Source organism: Falco biarmicus, chromosome 5 (genome assembly GCF_023638135.1).
Source record: "Falco biarmicus isolate bFalBia1 chromosome 5, bFalBia1.pri, whole genome shotgun sequence".
Classification (NCBI taxonomy): Eukaryota; Metazoa; Chordata; class Aves; order Falconiformes; family Falconidae; genus Falco; species Falco biarmicus.
Window position 1 is genome coordinate 64,157,230 of NC_079292.1, and position 13,362 is coordinate 64,170,591.

Sequence of the window (13,362 nt, forward strand, 5' to 3'; positions counted from 1 at the left end):
ACCCACGGAGGAAGGACAGGACACCTGTAGCTATATCTGTGACACTGTTGTAAAAATGGCCCCAAGGCTGCCCTCAAAATCAGGCTGTGCAGTCAGTGAGGTGGCTAACGTAACCACGAGCTGAGGTGTGCCACCAAGGCATGCCATCATGTTAGTAGGCCATCAAAGGGTCACACCAGCCACGGCAATGGATGACGGGAGTAGGCAGGGCTGCAGACCACTCTTCCATTATGCCAGAGACACAACCTATGGAAGTGCATGGCAGAGACCTGTCACTTTCATTTACTAAATGTTTCCTGTAACCTTGTTGTGTTGCAAATACAAAAAAAAAAAAAAAAAAAGCCATCTGCCAGCACTGTGTAGACCGAGATACCTCTGCAATGTTGCTAATCTCAAGGGAGAAGGGAGGCTGAAGGGGTAACAGCAAGCTGGGCTGCTGATCAGATGGGCCCAGGGAAGGAGTGAGCCGAGCGTGGCAGGGAAGTGAAGCATGCTCCGTGTGTAACTGTCCTCCCTGTTTTAGGACATGAGCGCTGTCCTTCAGCTGGAGGGGAAGAGCACAGCCACTTACTGTGCAGTGATCACTAGTGCTGGGGAGCTCAGCATCGGCTTGGGAGATATGGACATCCACCACCAGATAACAGAGCAATACGTATGCATCCATCTGATTTGTAAACTTTTTCTTACGAGCAGGTGTGTGGACGTGTGACAAAAGGCAACGGGTAAAGCTGTACCAGGAGGGAGTGGGTGTGCAGAGGGGACATGGGGAATCCTAAAGTTAAACCCCTTTAACTTTGACCACTGAGACAGCAGCAGGGTCAGCTACCAGAGCCCTCTATTGCTGCTGACCCAAATGGAGCTTCTATCTGTTTCTGCTTCATACAGTATCACCACTACTATCATCCCTGACATGTAGACCAGTACCCTCTTCGTTAAGTAGTCTCAGCTAACCCGTAATTTTTGGCGCCTTAAAGCCAGCAATAAATCCAGTCCACCTGCAGAAATGGTGGACTGCATTTCTCCCTTTAGGGAAAAACAAAAAAAAAAGTGGGCAGAGCACTGGTTAAACCAAGTTTTCCTGTTCCATCCCCACCATCCCTGTTGTGTCTACAGGCTGAGTCGTATCAACAGGCACCGCTGCTCAGCACATCCAAACCTTCAAAATGTCAGGGCTAATGGAAGCGGTGATTAAGGACTGATTCAGTGAAAGCCCCATTACTGCACCCTCCTTCCCTGCTAGTTCTTTTATCAACAGAACAAAAGCCTGTGCTTCGTGACTGACAGCAACATGGAAGTTAAGTGCAATTTACTTACCAGTGGCATCCCCATGAGGTGGAGTCTTCCTAGGGAAAAACACGGTCATTGCTCCCACTTCCATCCCCACCCTGCCTCTCCCAAGCCTTGGCTTGGCACAGAAAACCATTACATGACAGATTAATTCTCCCGAGCTTTACGAAACAGCTGTGGCCAGTGGAAACTCTGAACCAGTCTGCTGCTGCGAAGTGCATTCTGGCAGCCCTTCTTTCCACCAGGATTAGCAGAGACATGGGAGGGATTCTGCAGGAGTGCCTATAGCATTGCCTTGGCATTCAGGCAGCAGTCATGCAGCCTCAGAGCGCCAAAGGAGGGAACAGAAGCTCCCCACTCTACTGCTCCACTGTCCCCCATCCCTACACCATTGAGTTGGACCCAGGAGTAAAACACTCTGATGAACAACCTGTCTGAGGAGGCATTGGGCCCAGAGGACATCTAAATAACCTGCACAGCTAGCAAAAGCATAGTCAAGCAAGGCAGAGCACAGGGGATCCTACAGTGGCATTAAGCAGCAGCGTTCCCTTTCCCTGTACAGCTCTGACTGACCCACAGGTGCCAAAGTGGTATAGTGAGGACCAGCAACTATCTCTCTCTGCTGGAAGGGTCCTGCTGGTTGAGTTCAGCTCTTAATGTCAGGAAGCAGGGGAAGGAGAAGAAGGGGTGGAAATGAGACAAATGGAAAAATCCGTTTTCCTTAGGAAATCAGTCTTTTAGATTCGTGTCTGCACCCAAGGGCTGCAATACAAGTGAAAATCCTACATCTCGAGTCTGGCCAGCAATCATTTTGTCCCTCTGCAGTGACTCAAGCTGTCTCTACTCTGTGTCCTGGATTTTCACTAGGTGTCCCAGTTCAAGGAGAACCTGTGCCAGGCACCCCTAGTTTGCATTGATGGAAATGTGCCTCTTTCCACTATTCAGTATGTCTGCCAACTAGCCAGAGAGCATCAGCTAGCAGGTAAGGAGAAGTCGCCCAACCCTGGCCCCGTAGCTCCTAACAGTGTTTGTGCCAAGACACTTTGGAACACCCTGAGTGCTCTCCACTGCTGCTTGCTGGAGATGCCCGGTTATTGTCTGACATGCTGTGTTATTCAGCACTCCTTAGGGTACCCTGCTACTCGGTTTCAAATGGATGAAACATTTCTGCTTTCTCTTGAGTTTTTCTCATTCTGCAGCTAAATCACATTTCCTGTAGCTATAGCCCCTGGGCGCTGCCAGAAAGCCAGGGAAAGCTGCTCCCTTTGCCTTTAATCTTAAGGCAAGCAAAATATGTGTGCTTCTGCCAGTTCGAGTGGCAATATAGTTTGCTGCTCAGAATAAGCACTAAAGCATCTTTTGAGAGGCTTTATCTCCCATCCCACTTCCCATAAACCACCACACCCCCACACCCCTCTGCCCTCCCAGTGTCCTGGGGACCCTTCACAAAGCTTCCTATTGGATTTATGCCTTCATTTTAAAAAGCAAATCCTAAAGGAGACAGTGTTCTTGAAACCTGGCAGAGGCTCCAAAACCAGCCAAGAAGAGTAACAAAACTGAAGTCTGATTATATCACTCCAGAGCCAGAAGCAATTGTCTCGTTGCTGAGCACTGGAAAGGAAACCTTGGGGGACCTGGTCCCAAGCATGGGGGAAACAGTATTTAAGTTTCTAATAGATTACAAGTATAACAAGCCCAGCTGTGCAGATCATGCTAAGCCTTCTACACTGCATCTTGCTCTGACATAGAGATGAACCACTAATGAATTAATTATCTAACCAATCGCAATGTTGTTTTGAAGTGTGCTATGAGCCAACAGATGAGAACAAGGCCTCTAAGCCATTCCTCTCAGACAGCTGGAAAGCGCTCACATACATTTCCCCCAACCTGCAAGAGCTAAGAGCAATAAACCGGACCCTTGGGAACCCTCTGCCAGCAGGTATTGAATACTCAGAAGGGTCAGTCACACTTTTAGATAACCTAGATCCTGGAGAAGAGCATTTTCTGCTCCAGCCCCCATTTCAAGCAAATTGGGTTATAACACAGCGGGAATTCATAAGCACTCCTGGTGTCTTCCACCTTACAGCCATCTCTGCGTGGTTTGTACAGCCCAGGCTGGCCTGATGATCTATTAGATAGCACTGTAGGCCTAGGATGGCTTCTTTTCCAAAATCAGAGATCCCATTTGCCTCACTTCATCAGCTAAATGGGAACAATCTCTGGTTTGTAAACAGATCTCTGAAGCATGGTGCTCTGAGGGCACATGTCCCAGCAGGATCACCCTTTGCAGAAATGAAATACTCCACCACATGCAGGTGGAAATCCAGCAGCATTAGGAAAAGGAAGTCATGCTTCAGGACAGGGTTTTGATCTCTACTGACACATCTTTAGTCCCATGAGGGGTGGTTTCCTCAGCATAAGATAGAGGTATGGTATGGTATGGTATGGTATGGTATGGTATGGTATGGTATGGTATGGTATGGTATGGTATGGTGCATGGTATGGTATGGTATGGTATGGTATGGTATGGTATGGTATGGTGTATGGTATGGTATGGTATGGTGTATGGTATGGTATGGTATGGTATGGTATGGTATGGTATGGTATGGTATGGTATGGTATGGTATGGTATGGTATGGTATGGTATGGTATGGAAGTCTAACGTTGGAGAATTCCATATTTCCCATGATTTAAAGAAAAAAATATACATCAACCACATTGCAGAAGTGCTCATAAATAGTAGTAACAGCGTTCATAAATAGGCTGCCAACCCACAAAAAGACTAGTTGAGGACCCTTGCAGTTATACCACAGTTTTTCCTCCTCACTTTCTGAAGAGCTGCCATCCAGCTTGGAGGATGTTGTCCAGACTGCAGTGGCCTTGGCCTGCCCTTTGCTGGCCCACCTGCACTGTGTGGTGGTGACCCTCGGCGCTCACGGCATCCTCCTTTGTGGCAAGAGCCTAGGAGGGAGCATCTTGCTTTGTTCAGGAGCTCATGAACAGGTAAGGGCACAGAAAACTAACTGCGAGCTCTCAGTTGCTTCTTTCTTGGACCATATAGCACCGTTGCTATTTCTGGTGGCATGGCAGTAGTCCTGGGGAAACGTGGCATCACTGCTGGCAAATGTACATCTTTGGGGGGTGGAATACACAGCTCTGAAAGAAAACCGAGTTGTCTGTCTGTATACTGCTGGCTCCTAGTTTGACCAGTGTTTATGGTCAACTAGTTTTAAATGTGCTTACATGAATATTTTCAGGAAGCTTCATTTAAATCACTGCTCTCTTTCAAACTGTTAAAAAAAGATTACTGCCTTTTTTTCCCCCCTTTTCTTTTTTTGGCATCGTGCAGGTCTGGATGGCATCAGCCACATCAGGCCTTACCAGCTTGGGCAATTCCCACTAACTTCTCTCCCCTCCCCTCACAGACTGCTGCTGCCAGCCTCTGTGCCACCCACTACCCCGCCATCCACATCAGCAGGGAAGAGATAGTCAACGTCTCAGGAGCCGGCGACAGGTATACTGCTTGCTACTTTGCCTTCGTCAGCTAGATGTGGAAGGGCCATAACTGAATTTCTTTGAAATTCTGCTGCAACGGCAAATGACCTTTTGCTGCTTGAGGAACAGACACTAAGGACACAAACCTGGACTGGTTATGGTGATTCCTTGCAAAGCTTGCTTAAAATGTCCCCCTAAGCACCTGGGAAGCCAGTATTGCCATTATTAGTTTTGCTTTTCTTTAAGGTCCATGCCTTTCATGGCAATCTAGTAGTTCTGAATTAGTCCAGGCTGAGCTGCTAAAAGCAAAGTAAACCACCTTACATCAAAGCTGTCTTACTAGCTACTTTATTTCCACACTTCTCCAGTGGAAGTGGGACTGACACTCAGTAGCTAAAACCGTCCTATAAAACATTTCATCAGGTTCTGCATTCGCCTCTGGCGATAGCTCATGCTTCAGAAGAGCGCTGTATAACCTGCCTGGCTGTTCACACAACACTGTAAGTAGAGGTAGGAAATTACAGGTAATTATTCCTAGCCCCACTGATCAATTCTCAGTCTGTCAGAGTAATATTTTATTCTGCTCCTTGCTAACTTGTCAAACTATATGTAGTAGTCAGGGTTTTTTTCTTCTTGCTTTGTACACGACAGTAATTGATTGCCTTTCATTGCCTTGGGCTAGACCAAAAGGCTGCATGTGACAGATACTGTTTCCCTTTGTTTTGCTACTCTTACCTACCAATAACTCAACATAGCAACACTTCTTTTATCTTTTATGGTTGGGCAGAATGAAAAGTCTTTTTTTTTTTTTTTTGAAACCTGTAGCATTTCCAATATTTGAATTAGGATCAATCAATAACTTTTTGCCCAGCTAGTTAACCTGCATAATGCCAGGATGCACTCCTTGTGTCCCACATCACCACTGAGATGAGTCGAGTGCAACTGCAAGTTGGTCTTCTCCAAAGAAGACCGAAGTGTTGCTGGGACCAGTATGTGTAGCAGCAGAGAAATGGGGGCTGGGAGGAACCTCGGCGGGGTCAGCCTGCCCCAAGGCAAGTTCAGCTTTGCTCACTGCTTCTAGCAGATGTGCCCAACCTCTGCCAGCCCCTCCAGGGACACAGCCTCCTCCCTGCATCATCTGCTCAGTACACAACTACCCCTTACCGCAGGACAAGTTTTTCTAGAGGCTAGTGTAAACTAAACATCTTCTTTAGGGTTTCCTTTCCCTTTTCAAAAGCTTAATTTAAGGGAAGACCAAGGGTGAGATAAAGTATGCCACTGCCAAACACCTCCACTGAAGGTGGAGTCGAACAAACTTGACATTTGTTTTTTGTTCCAAAGCTATCTGAAAGTTTGGGGCCCGTTACTGCTCCCATTCCTGAAGTAATATGGGTTTGGAAATCCCATTTCCCAGAGTCCCCAAGTGTGTATGGGAATTTTCATAGTCCTCTTGTTTGTACAGGGGTTTCCTCCCTGGTAACCCCGGCTGCTCCACTGAGCTGCAGAAATCCCTGTTCTACAGAGTAGGAGTGGCAAAACAGGTCAGAAATGCCGGGACACTACATTGACATACATGTCACCTCCTCAGCATATAAACTGGTGAAGTCACCCACGGCCAGCCTGGTGGCACTTCCAAGGGACTATGCAGCAGGGTGTAAGCCAGGGCTGTAACCCGTTCACAGTTCAGCCCCCGTGAACCCTTGCGCTTTTGAAGCACTGCTCAGGGGACACCGTGCACCCAGAGGCAGTGACCAAGGGCACCTCGCGCCATGCTCTGACCCTGGGGCTCTCCTACAGCTCTGGAGACGCTGCCCAAGGAGCTGCGTGTGTGCAGGGAGCAGCAGCTGTTTGCTCTCCACACCTGGCTGCTGTGACAACATAACACTGCGTGCCTGCACGTGGCATTGCTAGGGGATGCTCCCCCAAATATTTACTCTAAATTTCTGGAGCTGTTGAGAGATTGAATGGTTTATGGGAATCATAATCGTCTGTGCCTTTGTTATGGATAAAAAGATGTTGAGGTAATTAGAGCACACACACACAAAGAGTCTTTTTCCCTTCCCTGTAGATTTGCTCATTAATCCTCCATGCCATCACACTTTCCTGTCCTTCCTTCTTCTCAGATATTATCTTATCCCTCCTCTTTTACTTCTCCTTTGTCCTTTCCTAGCTTCTGAGCATCATTACTGTATTTAGCCGTGAATAAACAGCAGTTGTCCCCAGTCAATCACAAACACCACCCTGCATGTATCCATGCCTCAACAGAGCCTTCCCCTGCAAGCCAGGCAGATGGCAAGGTCATCCCCTTCTCTTGACGGCCTCCTCGGTGCCTTGTGAGGACCTGTGGGTGACAGCTGTTGTTCCAAACACTCACATTGTTTTCACAGGGAAAGCTCAAATGGAAAGCCACAGCAAAAGTTTACTAAAATCTGAATCTACAACCTCATTTCAGCTTTGGATTTCTCATTCCAGCTGTGTCTGTTGCTCCTTTCACATACATATGGAAACTTTAACTCTCTTCCCACCCATCCCTCTGGGGACAGAAGGGAATGTAACGAGGTACCAACAAGGAGCAGAGAAGTGACAAAATGATCAGAGAGCAAGGGAAAAATAGATTATTCCCTTTTTAGACTCCTTTCTTTTCTCCTGCCTCACCTGGAAAACTGGGAAGAATAGAAAATGTGGTGGAATGGGCAAGTACCTCAACTTCTCAGATGAGAAACAAATAAGATGCTAATAAATAACACTATTTGCTACTCTAAATTTAAAAATAAGTACAGAAAAAGCAAAAACTTTTCCTTATAACCTCACTCCTCCTGTGTGACATATTCTGCTTCTGTAAGTGTTGGTTTAGGTGCAAATGAATGCTCTTACAAACGAATGGCCGAATGGCCATGTTCCTGAGAGCAAAGCTGATCCCCCGGTGTTCAAAACTGCCTTTCTTTCTCTCCACAGCTTAATGGCAGGAATCCTTGCAGGGATGCTTGCTAAACATGACACAGACACCTGTGTCCGGATGGGTCTGCTCGCTGCTAGCTTGTCTCTCCGTTCCTATGAGCCCATCTCCCCAGCAATCAGCACTTCCAGTGTTAGCCAGGAGCAAGTCAAGAGCAGGAGCTGGCCAGAGGTGAAGATATGGAAGATGGACTAGAGCACCATGGCTTTCTCATCAATCACCATCTTGCACTGCCAGCATTGCTATTTCCAGGAACTGGCCTGTGTTTTGAGCTTTGAGCTCAAAAGCTGGCTGCTGACCAGATAGACTTTCAGTGCACGCTACCTTTCAGGAGGTCAAGTGTCAGTGGAAGGCATTTGGTGATAACTTGTATTGCACTGTTCACATTTATGTTTGTCTGCTGTTGTTTCCTCTTTTTTTTTTTTTCTTTTTCTTTTTTTAATTTGGTGGGTTACAGCAACCTCAGCTTGGTTCTTCTGTCTGCTGCTTGTTGGTAGTGTATCTCACTCCCTCATCTAATGTTTTGGTCTTGAGTAAATCTTCACAGAAGGAGGCCCCAACCTAGGGAACTTCTTTGTAAAGAAAAGCTGGTTTCTGGTCTTTCAGACCTGCTTCCCTGAACCTTCAGTCCTTCCAGACTTTCTGTTGAGGGAATTTTCCCTTTCTCCACCTTGTGTCACTGCTGTCTAGTATCATCGTAGCTCCTCTGTCATCAACTCCTAGATCTTCAGGACCATGTCTCTTTAGGTGGGCCCAGCAGCAACATCCTCTCTTGCTGCTTACTCCTGGTTTCCATCCAAGAGGTTCAATGGACCATAACCTGTGGCCAGGTGCAGCTGGCAGGCACATAACAGCGTAGGACAACCTCATCAGTCTTCCCAAGCCAGACAGCAAAAGCTGCCCTTTCTTGCTCTGAAGTGCAATGCCCCTGGAGAAAGCAGGCAAATCTAATCAGAAAGGGGTAACCAGGGGCCAGCTGGTGGCCTTTAAAAGATGACTGCCCCTTGTTCCACATGCCTCCCGCTGAAACTGGGGCTTCCTTCACCCTCAGCCCAGAATGTCAAGCCTGAAGCAAAAGTCAGCAAGCCCCCCCCACCTCACCTCCATTACTGACCACCTGGAAAACCGCTGAGCATTTTGCAGAGAAAACTTCCCGCAAGTGGCTGGCTGGAGAGGAGCACTGGCAGGGATGCGATCCTAACAGAGCACTGCGTGCTAGGACCAGAATGTTTAGTCACACCTTCCTTTCCCTCTGGAACAAGGTGTCTCCTGGTACCATCGCGGAAGCTCAAGCTAAGGATATTGTTTTGAGGGAGGAGGGGAAGCACAGCCCTTCTTTACAGGTGGACAGGCAAGCCATGTAGCTCAAGTGATTCTGCGAATTTCACAGTGAGTACACAGCAAAGACAGGAGCAGAGGCAGACCTTCCTTGTCCCTCTCCAGGCTAAAGCTGCACGGTTATGCCTCTGCCTTTAACCCCTCCAGCATCTTCATTGGCAAGGACGTCTACACTTAGATAATTTTATGCAGATTAAGTCTGGTCCACAGCCTTTTGAAAATTAGCTAATGTAGCCAGCTTAGCTATGGAAACCAGGTTCTCACTCTTCTGTTGTGTAACTCATCTCCTTCTAGATATCTTCCAGCCCCTGAGTGACTACACTTGAGGGTGGGAAGACACCAGCTCTACCTGTGGTTTTCCAGTGTTATGCAGGACCATCAGTGGCCGACAGGGGAGTAAGGGGATGGCAGTGGGTGAGTGGCCAGAGACCTCTGTGTGGGTCTTACAGGGATCCTTGCTGGCTCAAGGCTGCTGAGCCATTCCCACGTTAGAGGTAAGAAGGCCAGGGACCACATGAACTCATCCTTGGTCTACAGGGGAATGCCCACGGTGCAATTACAAATGCCAGAATGATGTCAGGGGGAGAGCAGGACAGAGAGGGTCCAGCACAGGCTTCAGGTACAGTGTCTGTGAAACAGCCGCCCTCTCCCTTACAGGTTCACACCAGCGGTGGTGTCCAAGGTCATCAACACAACAGCGATGCATAAAAATATCTGTGCTTTGCTAGTACACCTTTGCTGTCTATACAGAAAATAATAGCAGGAGGTGTGTAGAAATCAGCTCTCTGGTCTCCTGCCTGGTCTCCTGCCTTCCTTTTGCTCACACCCAGGGGGGTGGGCTAGCAACTCACTACACCCTCGAGTCCTTCCTCCCACCAGGAGGATGCAGCACAGCAGGCAGGACCACAGACAGCTTTCACACTGGAAATCTGGTCTTGGAGCAGTCAGAGGTGGTGGTGGCTGCAGTGGTGGGACTGGTGCCCATCCTGCCCAGTGTTTTAATTCAGGGCTCCCCACTGGCTAGAAACCATGACAGCATCCTACTCAAATGCTGTGTCCAAAGCCAGCATTGTCAGCCCTTCCTCAGCAGGCACACAGAGCAATTTTGAATGAAAAGCTTCTCTCCTCCAGCCCCGTGCATGTGCCCTTTGGTGGATAAGAGACAGGGCTCAGTGGAAAAAGACTCTGGGGTGACCCTTCCCACTAATAAATGGGGCCGAGGGGAAGGGGACAGCGATAGACTATCACTATCTATAGACTATCACGATAGACTGTGACTATTTCTGCCAAGAGGGTGCTGATGGGGAAGCTGTGATGTGGTGAAGGGTGCCATCCCTTCTCCATCCAAGAAAGATGCCAAATATGGACAAGTATTAAGGAGCAAAGGCATTCCTGATGGAGCAATGAGGAAAGGTCACCTCCTCTCTCCCAGCACGTGATGTGCACAGGATGCAACTGCCGGCACCAACAGTTCAGTAAACACTGAAACTCATTAAAATTAATTTCCAGTGGAGTTGGGTCTTGGTGCTGGCTGTTTTTTGAACCTGATTGATAGTAAGCCTGGAGTACAGACTCACCTTTCCTTTCATACAGAGGCCACCCATCAGCTGACTAAAGCTTGGTCAGGGCAGCTCTAGTGCAGCCCACCTGGGTGGGCTCTGCTGTTTAATAAGAAGTGAGATCCCACTGCAATGGATGGAGGCATTAACTGGGTGTCTTTCCTCTACCCAGACCACTTTCACCAGGCTCATAGCAACTCCTTACCTCTGAGCCTGCCACCTTCCCATCAGATTTGGCTAAAACTGGGCAAAGAGCTGAGAAGGTACGAGGGGTGGGCTGGAGAGCTGACAAAGCTGTATCTCATCAGTGCTACCTCCTCAGGCAACCGAACTGAAAATAAAACGGCTGCCTTTTCAGAGACTGAAGGGACTCATTTTGATCTTATACACCCCCTCTCCCCCTGCCACGCACAAACATTCACCGGCAGCCCTTCCCTTTACTAAGACCTTGCTTGCAAATGTGATTTAGCTAAAAGACTCTTCGCTCAGCGGTGGGAGATGCTGCGTGCAGGCACACGTGTACCCATCAGCAGGGATGGGGTGGCCGTGGTGGGAGGGTGCTGGGGTGTTTGCGAGTGCAAGGGTGGGGGATGGGGGCTCACGCAAGCAGCCGGGTTTGTTCACAAGTAGGGAGGTGGGACACAGCAGGGGCGGGCGAAAAAGGCTGTGCCCCTGGGATATGTCCCTGCCCTATAAAAATGGCTTTGGCTGGATCCAGCGGCAGGGAAGATAGGCAGCTTCTGCCTCTGTTCCTGCCTCCAACAGCCTTGTCTGGGCAGGTGGACCCCGAGCAAAGCCAGGTCCTGAGGATGAAGGTCCAGGCGCTGCTGGTTGCTGCGCTCCTCCTGGTGCTGTTCTGTTCAGCCCTGGTACCATCTGAGGCATTGGGAGGCCAGGCCGACACCCCAAAGAGGCAGCCAGGAGCTGGAGGCCCTGGAGAAGATCCTTGGCCACCTGGAGATGGAGGGGACAACCTGCCTGGGAAGGGCTCAGACAGGAGCCGCACCCCAGCCGGTGCATGGGAGGTGATGGGAGAGGCCCCCCCTGGATCCAGGTCCCCCAGCAAGGCCATGGCCAAGCCCCCGCTGGACAGTGGTGAGCAGGACCCCCCCGGCAAGCCCCAGAGGGTCCCGCCACAGCCCTCCCGCAGCAGGAGCCTGGGGCTGAGCCATCACCTGAAGGGCTACGGGAAGTTCAACGGGGACACGGTAAGCACAGCGCAGCCAGCAAGAATGAGCTTTTGCATGGAGGGCTTGCAGGGGGACCAGGAGTGAGGGGAGACACCAGCCCCCCACTCCTGACCGTGGGGCAGGCAGCTCGGTGAGCCCCTTCAGCTGACCTGCCTGCAGGGCATGGAGGGGCTGTGCATAACGGCGTTATGAGTGCCGAACAAAGAGGATGGGACCAAAGAAATAGGCCCTTCCCTCTGCTTCACAGCTCTGCGGGTTCCTCCAGGGCGAGCGGGCAGGATGTCATCAGCCCCCGGTGCTTTTTGTAACAGGGAGCCAGCAGCAGCTCTGGTAGGTCTGTGCAGCACAGACAGCGAAACCAGGCAGGACAGCCCCCAAACGCACTGCCTTGCTGCAATGCAGAGAAAGGAGAGCATCCTCCCGGCACAGCCCCGCGACCCGAGCTGCCAGCAGCTTCACCGCCCAAAGGCTTGCAGCTGTTTGGCCATACGCTCATGCTAGGCAGCCAAGGCTGGGGCCTTGGCAGAGCAGCACTGGGGTGGCACCTCCCCTCCAGGCCGAGGGCTGCTGCACCCACACCGACCCATGGGCTGCCACTGTTTGCCCTCACATTGGTGGTACCTGCCTGAGCAGCTCAGCCAGATCTCCAGCTTCAGAACGGGGTCCCCCATGCACACCTGAGCCCCAGCACCCCCACACACAGCCTCACTGCCTGACAGTCCCTGTGGCACTGTGGGGACATAAAAACCAGGCAGGACTAAGTGCAGCAGGAGCAGGTGCCGAGTGTGCCATGACCCTGCAAACATCAGGCAGAAAAGCTGCTTTTGGGCTATTCCTCGTGAGCCAAGTGTGGAAGTACTTGGTCACAGCGTGGCCTTACAGCACTGCTTGGCTTGTGGTGCAGTGACACCCAGCACCTGGTGAGGCTTAGAGCAGAGCTGATGGCCATGCATGCAGGTGACAAGCACGTCAGGAGGTGAGCACAGATCTGGCTGCACTTGTCCCCCTGTACTGTCCCCAGAGCTGAGGGACAGTCCTTCTCCAGCCCCAGCAACACTCCCCTGCCCCCAGTCTCGCATTCACCGCCCCACCAGCACTGCTATGAAGATCTCCCAGCTCAGCACCATTCCCTGACACCCCCTGCTGCACCGATGGGCACCGCTCCTCGCAGCGCTGCCTGGAGGGAGGCACAGACCTTCACTGCCCGTGGGAAACCTGCTCCACAGGCTCAGCACTGCATCCCACAAATAAGCAACTTCTCATTTATCAAACCCAAAGCAGCTCTGAGTCTGCGACACAAGCAGAGCTTGCCTTACCCAAGAAGTACAGGTGATGCTCTGCCGGGGTAGGTAACACTGCAGCAAGAGGGTAGAGGCAGTGGGGCAGAGGCTGTGTCATGGCTGTGGGGGGCAGCTGCTTAGCGTGCTGTCTGCCAAAAGTGGTAATGAACTGCTCCTGGAACTACTCCTTCGGGCCCCGACTTCTCCAGCTCCTTGCATGAAGCTGTTGCTCTATAGCCTGGTGAGTAGCTTGTCCT

General features: G+C 50.3%; 1 protein-coding gene across 5 annotated transcripts in view; it reads left to right on the forward strand.

Moving 5' to 3' along the window:
- LOC130149525 (uncharacterized) overlaps nucleotides 1–8,124 on the forward strand; it is a 25,437-nt gene extending 17,313 nt beyond the window's left edge. For 4 of the 5 annotated variants that reach the window (XM_056339248.1, XM_056339249.1, XM_056339252.1 and 1 more), the window contains exons 14-19: nucleotides 524–652; nucleotides 2,155–2,269; nucleotides 3,089–3,226; nucleotides 4,124–4,290; nucleotides 4,713–4,801; nucleotides 7,738–8,124. In XM_056339248.1, coding sequence (XP_056195223.1) covers nucleotides 524–652; nucleotides 2,155–2,269; nucleotides 3,089–3,226; nucleotides 4,124–4,290; nucleotides 4,713–4,801; nucleotides 7,738–7,933 — 834 coding nt within the window. In that variant the 3' untranslated portion in view covers nucleotides 7,934–8,124. The remainder of the gene's footprint in view (nucleotides 1–523; nucleotides 653–2,154; nucleotides 2,270–3,088; nucleotides 3,227–4,123; nucleotides 4,291–4,712; nucleotides 4,802–7,737) is intronic. The other variant, XM_056339250.1, reaches the window with a different exon arrangement.
- The last annotated feature ends 5,238 nt before the right edge of the window (nucleotides 8,125–13,362 follow it).